We start from the raw sequence: 13,804 nt of genomic DNA on the forward strand, positions 1-13,804 counted from the left end.
AGCTACTTGATAACTCTACGCTTTCCAGTCGCTGTCCACCTCCATGAATGTTTTCAACACCTGTAGTAAACAAACTGACATTTGTAGGCACAAAGCCTGCAAAGCGTGACAAGCATTTCTTTAAAACGCATGAATGTCCATTCCACTGCTATTCACAAATAGTATGAATCTTTTCTAAATGCTGTAACACAGTGATTTTCAGGCTTGTCCAGCAGTGTGGACAAAAATATAATTTACTAAAATGCTCTTGACAGCAGTGTTGCACTACTGCACCAGTAACATGAGAACAAAATTGTTATTTGAGTTGTAAACTTGAGTGAAGTGAGTGATGTGAGAGACACACTGGGTCTGTATGTACATTGTATAACATGAAAATACTAAGTTGTCCACATAGCCCATTTCATGAACAAATGACTCATAAAAATATTAGTTACATTTAGTATTTAAAAGAACATTAAAGATGAATCAGTTATGAGTAATAATAAATAAATAATGTTTTATTGCGACAAATTCACATTTAAAATAAATAATATTTTGGGGGGTTGATGCTTTACATTATACTAAAATAATCGTTATTTGAACCACAATTATTCAATCTCCAGTCTTCAAACACATGAAATCATACAACCTGCCTAAACTAAGCTATCACAATGTGCCCTATATTAAAGCTATAAAAGCCTAAGGCCATTCAGTTTAAAGACTCTTTATTCAGGGGTTTAAAAGCGTGAATTTAGACCAACTCACCATAGGATAAGAACAGCATATAACTCTCTCTTTCCACCCTCTCTTACACAAGCTGCTTTTCAACATCTGAAGCTCAGCTCTGGTCCCATCCGCTACCTCCCAATGAGCATTCTCCTAAAGGGCAAATAACAGCAGATACAAACCGACCTGACCTTGTGTAATGAATGTTTCCTGGTGGAAGATAATCTTTTTATGAGTCCCTGTTGATTTACTCATTCGGTTCCCCCTTTACTCGGTTCCCCTGTGGTGGAATGAACTGCCAGCCTCCACCCGAACTGCAGCATCCTTCACAACTTAAAAAAACAGCTCAAGACATACCTGTTCCGCATTTGTTTGATTAACCAATAACTCTCTATGTCTTGTTTCCAAGCTCATTCTCTCCCTTGCTTACTTCAGCATTGATCTTCCAAGTAGCATGGCCTTGTAAACTAACGTAACTCTTTAACGTGTTGACAAAATGTTTATATGCTCTCCTACTTGTAAGTAGCTTTGGATAAAGCGTCTGCCAAATGAATAAATGTAAATGTATGTGTCTTATATAAAATGTGTTGGCAGAGTATTGTTTAAACACATTAGTACGTCCACGTATTAACATACTTGCACTGAAAACTTATAGTGCACTGATGGCATATGGACACATTTGATATGCATGAATGGCATTCAATGGCTGTATCAGAAAGTCAAACACTGGGTCACATTCTGGCACTGAAGTAACCAGAGATGAATATATGCCTATGCGACATTTGACACACAAGCACAAAAAACTGAGACATAAACTGCTGACGTGTTAAGAAAGACAACACAAATGCCTTGAAATTGCATAGACTTATGTAAGAAAGCCAGTAAGCTTTTTAGTTTAACCCGAAATTTCCACAGTGACGGTCTCAATGGACAGATGGACGCATTTACACAGATGCAAGGTAACCAAGGTCAGTTTCGCTGTCACCTAATTAATAATAGAGAATTGAGGCAGATGACCGGCGGCAAGGAAGAGCACCACCCCCTCCAGCTCTCACTAAAGCCCCACACACACGTAACACACAACTGACACACCCACAGACGCGCACACACGCAGGCACTCCTGTAGGATGCCCTAACCTTGGTGATCATATGGCGTGGAGCTGATGTAGCGTGCAAAATCACAATGGCATTATTGTCGCGTTTATATGCATAAAAGTTATCTCTAAATAACGTAATACGCATTAAGGTTAACACAAACCGTATCCTTAGGCGACCACTAAATATTTATAATAAAATCGTAACCTGTAGAGGTCATGTCATTAAAATGAACTTTTTAGATTAGGTTGTTGGATACTAGCGAATAAATTAAAGCCAAACTAACCAGTTAAAATTTCTTGCATTGAGATCTGAAAAGACATTTTACGCGTTTTAAGATCTCACTAAACCAAGGCATATTCAAATGACACACTTCACAAATAATTGGCCTCAGTGTTATTCGATGATTTTACTAAACATGAACAGGCTATAATATACAATTCGGCTATATTATAATGACATAAATTATGTAAAATAGTTCATTGTTTAGACTACATTAGCTAGATGTTTCATTTAAGTTCCACGTCTGGTGATTTCAGGTGTGCGCGCTCACAACCCTTCTGCACAGCACACCTCTCACCGCCACGATTGTGCTTGAGGAATGTACGTTTTAGGCGAATCCAAGAACTTACGGTGACGCGAATCTTTAATGTGAATAGTTTAAGAAAGCTAATACATCTACATCAAGGAAAAACAAGGAAAGTATATGCGCGGCTGACCTCACTGCATGAAACAAAACGCAACGATCACGCGTTTTTCAGAATTTAACTATTTTAACTTGACACTTAATACATTGTATGGTGGAAATCGAAGCGCAACGTTTCTTTGTGAACTCGTCTTGAGACGCTGTCCAGCGCGCAGCCTCCTGAAGGTGATCCGGGTGATCGCTGAGCGTGACGGGCATCACCTTCAGCAGCCGCACGTGCTGGACAGCGCCTCAGCGGAGCAACTTCATCCTCCGTGTCTAACGTTACACTTTTCAAGCTTGCGATTTAATATATATACCGACGATTTATATAAGTAGTCTCACAGTGTAACATATTAACATTGTGGACCAGTTCACTACTTTAAGCGTGATAGTTTCTGTGCATTTGGAGAAACACACACAAATCCGTCTCCTTAAATTCCTTTAAAACATTACCGTGGATGTGCATACCTGATTATGTCATCGTTGTGTCCCAAATAAAATTTCTGCTTGTGTTCCCGTGTGTTGTAAACAACTCCGACGCCGGCGACAAAGTAGACAATCTCCTTGGCGGCCGTGTAGTACAGGTTGTTGCGGCACTGGTGTCCCCGGTAGCCGTAAACCCACTCCAGTCGCAGATGACAGTTCGGAGCTGTTCTGTCAGCCATGTTCGGACGTGTTTTGCTTGGAAGGGAACGGCTGGTGATTCTTCATTTACCGCCGACGAGCCGTCATTCAGTCTCGTTTATCCGCTCAGTCCGCCGTCAGCGAAGGTTCGTCCGGCCGAAAACAAACAAATCGACGACATATCTTTGTTGAAGTGAAATACACAACTTTAGGCGCTTTGCATAATGTTATTGCATTATTTTTGTTTTGTTCGCGCGCTGTAAATCGGCTTTGAGTCCCTCTTGTACTACTTGTGACATGTGCGAGGAATGAAGCGACTCTTTACTTCTCTTCGGACGGGTGGCTTTGCTCAACTGACATGTCAAAAACCTGAGATCATAGATTTCTAGCATTAGTTAACCGGGAACGACCAATGATTAGCCGCGGTGGTGATGGACATAACGTCTGACCAATCAGGACGTCAGGATGACCTGAGTGAAAATGTGTGGACCAATGACCAGCGTAAGGACGGAGGCGTTCTGTGTTTAAGCTGTGCACGGCCTTTTCATTTAGCTAAAAAAGCCGTTTAATTGCTTTGGTTGTAAAACTGAGATTTTAAACTGCATTATATTTGTAATATCTGATTTTGTGAAGTTTCTTTAATTAAAAGAAAAAAACAGTGTTGGACAGTGTCTTGTAGGACAGCATCTTCAGTAGAATGACAGCACACAGTCCAATAAATGCCTGAAGAAAGTTTCACGAACGAAGTAAGGTTTCTGACTTTTATTTAAAAACTACTTAAAAAATGTAAGTAATGCTTGTCTGCACAAAACCTGTCTGCCAAGGCTTTTTAAATAATAACTTATTGCTATGGAGTTGATCACTAGCCCCATCTCCTGAGTCTTTGTGATATTCTAGAAGGGAATGTGGCTTTTTCTATTTTTATTGTCTATAAGCAAGAAATAGAATTAACTATAACATATTAATATATATATATATATATATATATATATATATATATATATATATATATATAACCAAGAAAGTGAAAGCACACTTCCCAACAAGCTATTCCCAACACAATTTGATCATATCGGTAAGAGAAACTTAAGTTTAATAAAGTTCAATTTTCCTAACTATAGTATGAGTTTACCAAGCACATTATATAATTGAGTTTTTTATTTTTATATGCATTTTATTTAAATGCATATAATCATCTTTGAGTATTAACATTAGTTATACATAAATATCCAAATACGCAGGTTGCCTATATGAGAAAAGGACAAAGAATTAGGATTTTTTCTATTTGACAGCACAATGAAGGCAAAATTACAGAGATAAAAGGTAAAGCTCTATACTGTCATTCTAACTCTTGCAGAGCTAAAAGTATCAAGTAATACAAAACACAACCATAACACATTCCCCATTAGTCGTATAAACCATCTTAAACACCAATGGCAAACAAGAGATTAAACATAGAAAGAACATAAAAAAGCAGACTAACTGTTATTGATGTCAACATGGCTTGTGATCTTTAACAAGACAACCTTTAAATCGTCCATAGCAGTGATGGGAGACATTATAGAAAAACACTGTTTAGTTAACCTGTAAAAAATAATTGTAAATGCATTACATTAAAAAAATGGAGCCCAACATAAAACATAAGGTACTTAGTGTTGAGTGGGTTAGCAGTAAGGCAGAACAAAGTAAGTAAATGCTGAAAACTCCATTTACAATGTACTACAATAAGACATTTTAAGTCTGCTGACTTTTTGTCAATAATCATTCCACAAAAATGGATAAAAGTTGGTCATTAAACACTTGTGTGTTCATGTGTAGTATCCAAATCACTTTACTGGCCATACATGGTTGAAATATATTTTATGATTAACTTTTTCAATCTGCATAGCAAACAATTTAGTAACCATACAAAACTTTGTCTTAAAGTTTTCAAAAAGAAATGCATAATGATCTCAATACAACATTAATTTGTATCAATTGCTAATTATTTCACCACATGGTTTTATTTACAATAAATCTTATTATTTAAATGAGTCACTCATTTGAGACACACATCATGGCAGTTCACAAATTAGTTTGATCAGCAACCAAACAATGATTTAATATTGCCTAGCTAACTGTACGTCTGTATGAAACTTAAATACTTTGTATTCATTAGTCATTTTCAAACAGGTTAGCGATTAAAAACAAAATTCCAAAAGCCAATGTTCTATTTCCTTCTAAAGCAGGAATGGTAACCATGCGTCAAAGCGTTTACCCATTCAGGGAACCGATGTGTCCTTCTGTGCAATTAGAAGCATCATCAAGAAGTACTCCCGATATTTCATTAATATCCATCTGGTACAGTTTGTTCATATATTTAAAAGGTGTGTACTGATGATGAATGTGTCAAGTCACAAAAATGACTTACAGGATCAAATACAAAACATTAGAACTTTTAAAGGACCGTCTTCTTAAATCATTTCACGTACGCATGTACACAAACACAGCGAATGTCAAGATATCCTCTTTCAAATGTCCGACAAATTTCATATTTCAATCCAATTTTAGATTTTCTATAACACTAGGTTTTTATATAGATATAACGCACCAAAGTGCATGTGAAAAATGACAGATGTCATAATGTTTACAGAAGTGCAGATCTTGGTGCGTCATGAAATCGCAGTAGCATCTGCCGCTGCATGCTGTTCCATGTGGCCATCATTAAAGAGCAGGTCTGGAGACATTGCACAAGCTTCTACACTGTGGATCATAACACTATGGGATTGCCACTAAATACATAGCACAAAGACATTACATGTGTCCTGGAGGTGTGAATATTGTGTTCAATATAAGGGCTAAATAGGTCTGCCTTTGCGTAACAAGTAGAGAGACTATTTCCAGCTCAAATGTCCGACTATCATTAATAATCTACCTTCCACTAATTATCTATTGTGATTTTAAAATACATATCAACGGATCAATATTGAGTTCCCGAAAGTTCACATTACAGTACTGAAGTATTAGACTAAAGAGAAAGCAAAAAAAAACCTATAAAAATACACATACAAAGGCATTGGAGAAAGAGTCCAATGCCCATCATCATCATTACAATTATTCCCGTTATAGTTTATTTCGGATTACAGATATATTATCAGTATAATAGTTATTATTGTTATTGTATATTATTCATTTTGTCATCACAATTTATTCAGGGGAAGGCTGGGGTGCTTCGGGGCAGTCACTGTGACGATGCCTTTGTGGCTATTGTGGATACACAGTGCTGTTGGAAGTTGGGGGACATGGCCGTGTTGCATCCCAGTCTCTGACACGGGCCCTTCAGACCACCGTCACCCTCCACGATCCAGGGGCTGCTGTCCGACTCCTTGGCAAGCACACTGCAGCACTCCTGGGAGGGGGCACAGCTACGCTCTCCCGCAGCTAAAGTGGTTTGATGGGCGGAAGGAGGCAGTGCAAGTGGGTCACTGGAAGAGTGATCTTGGAGGACGCTGATGATGTGGTTGAGGAGATCATTGAAGAACTCAGGAACACCCTCATATCCTATAGAGACAGTAAAGGAAAAGGTCTAAAAACGGCCATGAAGAGGTTTCCTGAGTTAGAAAAATCAATGACATACATTTTTACATTTATAAAAACAAATGTTGTAACTGTTAATGCACCGTGAACTAACATTGTACTGACATTAACATTAATTAGGATTAATAACTGCTGTAAAACTATATTGTAGTACCCTCCACTATTATTGGCAACCCTTGTAAACATGTATAAATAAATTCTCATTTTGATCTTTTTTTTTTTTAATCTACAAAATTCCAACATTTATTTGAAGTAAAACAATTTGTGGGGGGAATATAACATTGTGAAAAAAAATGTTTTTCTCTAATACACCCTGGCAACAATTATTGGCACCTCTTAAAATTCTCATGAGTAAAATATCTCCCAAGTATTATCCCATTAATATATAAATTTTCTTGCTGCACACCGAGCTGACTAGAAAACATGATGATGTCCAGTCATGACTTCTTTCACAGTAGAATAATAATAAGCAACACAAAGCCCAAATCTCCTTAATCATTCATTACAATGGGTAAAACCAAAGAATATAGTTCTGATGTGCAGCAAAAGATTTTTGAGCAACACAAAATAGAAAGTGGATTTAAAAGGAAATGGTTGAAACAATAAAAACGCCCATTTCCAATATCAAGGCAATAATTAAGAAGTTTAAATGGACTGGAGATGTTGCAAATCAGCCTCAAATAGAATGTGTGTCTAAATTGTCTTAATGCACAGCAAAGATAATATTTTGAGTGGCCAAAGACTTTTCTATGATCACAGTTGGAGAATTTCAGAAATTCATCGCATTGTAGTGTCAGAATTTTTTTAATTAAAAATAAAAGGAGTTGTTTGGGACACTGTTCAAGAAAGAAATCGTCTTGGTTACGTATGTAACCTCAGTTCCCTGATGGAGGGAACGAGACGTTGTGTCGAGAACGACAGATGGGGTTCGCCCTTGAGAACCAATCAACTCTGACTACTATAGAAAAGGCCAATGAAATTTGGCGAATGCAATTTGCATGCCGGGCTCCGCCCCCGGAAATCCGGTATAAAAGGAGGCCGGCGTGCAGCATTCACTTACCTTTGTTCTGAAGAGCCTGAGACCTCTCAAACTGCAGCAGAATACGATACGTGTTCGTGGCATAAGGGACACAACGTCTCGTTCCCTCCATCAGGGAACTGAGGTTACATACGTAACCAAGACGTTCCCTTTCTGTCGGTCTCTCGACGTTGTGTCGAGAACGACAGATGGGGTTGCCTATGGAAAACGCCACAACGCTGTATCGCGTCACAATCTCTAGCGAAGCGACGGTAACAAGCCTGGGCGTGTCATCTCGAAGCTTTCGTGAGACTGTAACCTTCCAGTGTGGTGGTCGGGGGGTTCCAGAGCTTTCTTGGAGAAAGATGGGTACAGCCCTGACCGGTAACTTTCACGGACGGGGCCTTAGCTCTCTATAGGCGAGAGGCCATCCAGATCAGTTTACACCGGGTAAGCGCGACTCTTAATCAGAGAAGCGCTACAGAGGCCACCTCCTACCCGTGGGGAGGAATATGGTGGATATAGGTATGGTCTCGTCCTTGGAGGAGAACGCATGGAACGTGCGGACTGAGTAGTTAACCGCGAGGTGGAGGCCCACCTGGGGAAGCTCATGGGTTACCAGGAGTGGGAACCATTCTCATGAGGATACATCAGACGGAACAGCCCACGGAGGGGGTGTTACAGACGTCCGGTAGCACTAGGTCCGGTTAGAGCTATCTGTGATAGCTCACATGGTATCCCGGCCTAAGGGGGAAGGCTGCTCTGCCCAGCCAGCCCCCAGGGGGTGCTTGTTTGGTGATGGATGGAATGCCTATTCTTAACCAGTGTCTGGGTAAGAAGGGAGGCTGGTGAGGTACCAGTTTCTTAGCGATGTGTTCGGGTAAGAAGAAAAGGTAAATAGCACACTGACCCAACCTGTTAGAGGGTGGAAAGGTGCTTTCGCAGGCATACGCCCCCCCGGATGCCAGTCCTACATGTCGCCACGCAGGACGTGGGCTGACACCGGGTTTACGCGAAGGTTGTTAACCCTTGCGAAGGTGTTTGGGCATAGCCCAACCCGCAGCTCTACAGATGTCTGCTAGAGAGGCGCTTCTGCCAGTGTCCAGGAGGTGGCTAAACTCCGTGTGGAGTGAGCCCTCACTGCCAATGGGCATGGGAGATTCTGAGATCGGAATGCCGTCGTAACGGCGTCCACGACCCAGTGCGCCAGCCTCTGTTTGGAGACAGCCTTCCCCTTCTGCTGTCCTCCAACAGACACGGAGCTGGTCAGAGCTTCAGAGCTCTGCGTGCGGTCCAGTACGTACTGGACACAACACTAATCGGGTTGGGTCTTCCTCCCCTATGGGGAGCGCCTGCAAGTTCACCACTTGGCCCCGGAGGGAGTAGTGGGAACTTCTTGGGCACGCATCCGGGCCTGGGTCTCAAGATAACGTGAGAGTTTCCAGGGCCGAGTTTAAGGCAATCCAGGGACACGGAGGATGCTCGGTGGTCCCCTACCCTCTTGAAAGAAGTGAGCGCCGTCAGGAGGGCCGTCTTACTCTATGAGGAAGATCGGAACCTCCGAGGGGCTCTTTGGGGGGCCCTGAGGCTCCCCAGGACCACTTAGGGTCCCAAGAGGGTATGGAGCGGAGATGAGGCGGATTCCGCCCTCTCGCTGCTTAGGAACCTGGTGACCAGGTCGTGTTGCCCTAGAAACTTTCCACCGACTGAGTCGTGATGAGTGGCAATAGCGACTACATACACTTTCAGTGTGGAAGGGAGATGTTAGTCTCCAGTCTCGTGAGGAGGGGAACACAATCCTGATCAAGCACCTCAGTGGGTCTTTCTCGTTGAGAAAGACACCAGGACGAGAAGAGGCACCGTCTAGAGGCGTGTAACCGCCTAGTAGATGGGGCCCTAGCCTGGGTGATGGTCTCAGCCGTATAGGGGGAGTAGCCATCTTAGGATCTTCTCGTCCCGTCTAGAGACCAGACATGGGTGTTCCAGAGGTCTGATCTGGGATGCCAGAACGTGTCCTTCCCCTGAGAGAGCAGGTCCTCTGTCAGGGGAATGGTTCAGGGGGAGTCGCTGTCCAGAGCATCGGCTCTGAGGCCAAGTGCGGTTAGACCGGTGTGGTGTAACCAATAACACTTGGTGCTCCTGCTCCCTGACCTTGCACAGAGTCTGTACAAGAAGGCTCCTGGGGGGGGGAAGGTGTGCTTCCGCCCATCCCGCGGCCAGCTGTGCGCAAGGATATCCGTGCCGAGGGCAGGGACTATCAAGCGGGCAAATGGTGGTGTTACGGGAGGTGAACAGGTTTTACCTGGGCCTACCCGAACAGCCTCCAAATGAGCTGGACTGCACGGGGGTGGAGTCGCCACTCTCCACGAGGCATAAACTGGCGAGAAAGCACGTCGGCTGTCTAGTTCAGTTTGCCCGGGGTGTGTGGCCTGCAGGGAACGAGTCACCTGTTGACTCCACCGGAGGAGGCGTCGAGCAAGTTGTGTTTAGCTGCTGTGTGCGAACGCCACCCTGACGATCTGTATTCGCTACAGCTATAGTGCTGTCCTCGGAACAGCACGTGCATGTCTCGCACGAGAGGCCGTAGCCTGCTCAGTGCAAGTAGCATAGCCCACAACTCTTGGCAATTGATATGCCAGCGCAGGCGGGGGTTCGTCCAACACCCCACCTGCGTGCCCGTTGCACACTACACCGCACCCCTGCAGGGAGACTTCAGTCGTCACCACGACCTGCCTCATAACCTGCTCAGAGGGACCTGAGTCCGTCGAAAAAGTCATAAGACTAGGGGTTATGGTGCGTCGGCAGCAGGGCGGCATCACCATGCGCCTGCTGCCGGTGTGCCACGCTCTCCTCGGAACTCGACTCTGAAACCAGTGTTGGAGCGGTGTCATGTGCATCAACTCGAGGGGTATTAGCCCGCGAGGACGCCATGTGTCCCAGGAGCCTCTGAATTGTTTCAGGGGGACCGCTGTCTGCCTAAAAATGTTCATTTCAGACAGTTCAACACTGGTTGGGCACAACTGCGGACAGGTGTGCCGACATGGTGACAGAGCTGAGTTCCATACCGAGAAAGAGGATGCTCTGCACTGGGGAGAGCTTGCCCCTCTCTTGGTTGACCTGGAGTCCCAATCGACCTAGGTGCCGGAGCACCAGGTCCCTTTGTGTACATAACAGATCTCGCGAGTGTGCCAAGATAGGCCAGTCGCTGAGATAGTTTAGTACCCGCTCGCCTTCCTCCTCTCAGGGAGAAAGGGCGGTCAGGGACAGACCGAAAGGGAGGACTCTGTACTGATATGCCCGCCTCTCGCACGCGAACCGTGGGAACGGCCGGTGTCGAGGAGGATCGAGACATGAAAGTAAGCGTCCTTCAGGTCGATTGCCACGAACCAATCCTGACACCTCATAGATGTCGGGACGCGCCTCTGTGTGAGCACCCTGAATGGCAGCTTGTGAAGGTGCTCTGTTCAGGGTACGCAGCCTTTGGGGGCAACCCGCCGTCTTTCTTGGGAACGATGAAGTGCGGGTGGTGACCCACTGAACATCTTGGTTTTGAGGGACGAACTCGATGCCTGTTTTGCCAGAAGGGTGGGGACCTCTACCCGAAGTACGGAGGCGTCCCTGCCTCTGACAGAGGGAGAGATGATGCCCCGAAACTTGGGTGAGTCTCTGGCGAACTGGATCGAGTAACCAAGACGGACCGCCCTCATTAGCCAGCGAGACAGTGTGGGCAGCTCTCGAGCTCCCAGGGACTGTGACAGGGTGACCAAGGGGACGGTCTGCTTCATCATTCCCACGGGGGGTGGTTCGTCGGCTGGCGGAGCTAACCATGTCGCGGGGAGTCCCCGGAGGGAAGGTTTTTGCTCCGCCTGCTTACCTGCCTGGCGGGACAACGGCACGCACTGTCGGTTTGAGAGTGGTGACGGCTGTCGTATATGTGTACGACCTCACGCCTCGCCAGGGTGTGAGGTCGGTTCGCCGAGCACAGTCCAGTGGAGTGTGCGATCGGCTGCAAGTAAACCCGGGGAGAACAAAAAACTCAGTGAGTAAGTGGGCGCCAAGCCCTAACAAGGGCCCGGCTTTGGTGACGAGGCAGGAGTCGTCCCGTACCGACCGATCAGAGCCGTGGCTGTGAAGGTTCGGGCCCGATGTTGTTCTCCCTGGGGTCTTCCCGTCAGTGTCCCTTCTCGCGAGGAGGTTGCTGACGGGGTGGAGGTTTCCCCCTCGACCTCTGCTTCCGGGGTGCCGCCTGTGGGGGCACAGGAACCGGAGCCGATGTCGAAAGGGTCCTGGGTTGCAGGGAAGCAGACGTCACGTGAGATCTCGGAGGCCTGTAGGCGGCCGAGTCGCGGCGTGAAAAAAAATGTGGTTAATTGCCACTGTCTGCTTCGCCGTCAAAAAACTGCTGAGCGCAGTCCTCGACGGTGTTACCAACAACCCACCCTGCGAGATGAGTGCATCAAGAAAGCGGACTTCCTTGCTGTCACTCTTCTGCACAAGGTATAGCCGGGGGTGTCTCTCCTGGACCACTACCGTGGACATCGTCCGACCCAGGGCCCGTGCCGCCGCCTTAGTCGCCCGTAGAGCGCTGTCAGCGGTGGCACGGAGATCCTGCATTATACCCGGGTCGGCCTTACCCTCGTGGAGCCCTCTCAACGCCCTGGCCTGGCGGACCTGCAGGATGGCCAAGGCATAGAGAGAGGAGGCAGCCTGGCCCGCAACATCGCAAGCTTTCGACACCAGTGATGCCGAAGTCTTACGTGCTTTGGACGGTAGGAGTGGTCGATCCCCCCCCAGGTGGTAGCCGTCCGCGGCACAGGTGCACCGCAGGCGGACGTTCCACCCGGGGGATCTCGACGCAGTCCTTGGCTGCCTCACCATCGAGGGAAGTAAGGGAGCCGGAGCTGGTTTCACTGGAACGGTCCGTGAGAGGAGCGTTCCAAGTTTTACACAGCTCCTCATGCACCTCCGGGAAAAACATGGCACCCGGGGTGGGCGCGGTTTGCACCGCGCACCGACCTCGGGAACCACGTATCCCCGGGTTAGCACGGATGACATCACTTCTGCTTCCTCCTGAACTCGACCGCTGGGGGTGGAGTTTGGATTCGGCAGAGTCGGATGCCAGTCTCCCTCCGATGCTGCGAGCGACATCTCATCTACGTCACACATCGTTTCCGAGTGTGTGCGTGAGGATCCGGACGGTATGCCACCGCCGGTTGGGGAACGTTCAGAAGAGCGAATCGGGGTGCGATCGGCCCGTGAGCACTTGGCTGGCGGGTTTACGTTCGCAGAGTTCCCCGTATCACTAACGCTGCTAACGTGGGTGGTCATCGGGGCCGTAGCCACAGATGTCACAGCCCGGGTAGCAGACGAAATGGTGGCTGGTTCCCGTAGGAAGACAGCCACCCGTGACCGCAACTTCTGAATGACAATCTGCCCGCAGTGCAGGCAGATGTGTCAACGAACGCTGCTTCAGTGTGCTGGACGCCCAGACACCTAATGCAGCGATCGTGTCCATCCCCCTCCTCGATGAGGGTGCCGCACCCAAGAGAACAGCGGGACATGCCGCGCTGGAGAATGCTCAGTCAGTCCTGAAAAGGACTTTTAGAAAAAATCTCTAACACCTCCGGAACCGCCGAGACGCCCAGGGGAAGGTCGCTGCAGAAAGGGACGATCCGCTGTAACACGTCGTAGCACCAGCGTGTAGTTGTAGAGGATTGAATCCTGAGTTGTACTCATGAGCGATGGCTCTGAAGAACAAAAGGTAAGTGAATGCTGCACGCCGGCCTCCTTTTATACCGGATTTCCGGGGGCGGAGCCCGGCATGCAAATTGCATTCGCCAAATTTCATTGGCCTTTTCTATAGTAGTCAGAGTTGATTGGTTCTCAAGGGCGAACCCCATCTGTCGTTCTCGACACAACGTCGAGAGACCGACAGAAAGGGAACTTTTATTCTCATGCAAAAATAAACTCCACCATATTAATCTGCCATACTGGAACTTCAACCAGGACTGGGTTCTATGGCCACATGAAATGAAAAGAGTTTTATGGCACCAATAACACAAGATAAGTTTGGTGCACACAAGGATAAAAAAGATGCT

The 13,804-nt window shown here is 46.3% G+C and overlaps 2 protein-coding genes across 3 annotated transcripts in view; both read right to left on the reverse strand.

Annotated features, from left to right (window-relative positions):
- Positions 1–3,593, reverse strand: part of eml5 (EMAP like 5) — a 70,841-nt gene extending 67,248 nt beyond the window's left edge. Inside the window, exon 1 of one of the 2 annotated variants that reach the window (XR_008909112.1) lies at positions 2,957–3,593. Coding sequence is in view for 1 of the 2 variants with exons in the window: in XM_056767792.1 (XP_056623770.1) it covers positions 2,957–3,153 (197 nt within the window). In the remaining variant the exon portion in view is untranslated. The remainder of the gene's footprint in view (positions 1–2,956) is intronic. The other variant, XM_056767792.1, reaches the window with a different exon arrangement.
- A 788-nt stretch (positions 3,594–4,381) lies between these two features.
- Positions 4,382–13,804, reverse strand: part of itpk1b (inositol-tetrakisphosphate 1-kinase b) — a 40,073-nt gene continuing 30,650 nt past the window's right edge. The window contains exon 11 of the mRNA XM_056767491.1: positions 4,382–6,652. Coding sequence (XP_056623469.1) covers positions 6,333–6,652 — 320 coding nt within the window. The 3' untranslated portion in view covers positions 4,382–6,332. The remainder of the gene's footprint in view (positions 6,653–13,804) is intronic.

The sequence above is a fragment of the Triplophysa dalaica genome, chromosome 15, assembly GCF_015846415.1.
Source record: "Triplophysa dalaica isolate WHDGS20190420 chromosome 15, ASM1584641v1, whole genome shotgun sequence".
In the NCBI taxonomy this organism is placed as follows: domain Eukaryota; kingdom Metazoa; phylum Chordata; class Actinopteri; order Cypriniformes; family Nemacheilidae; genus Triplophysa; species Triplophysa dalaica.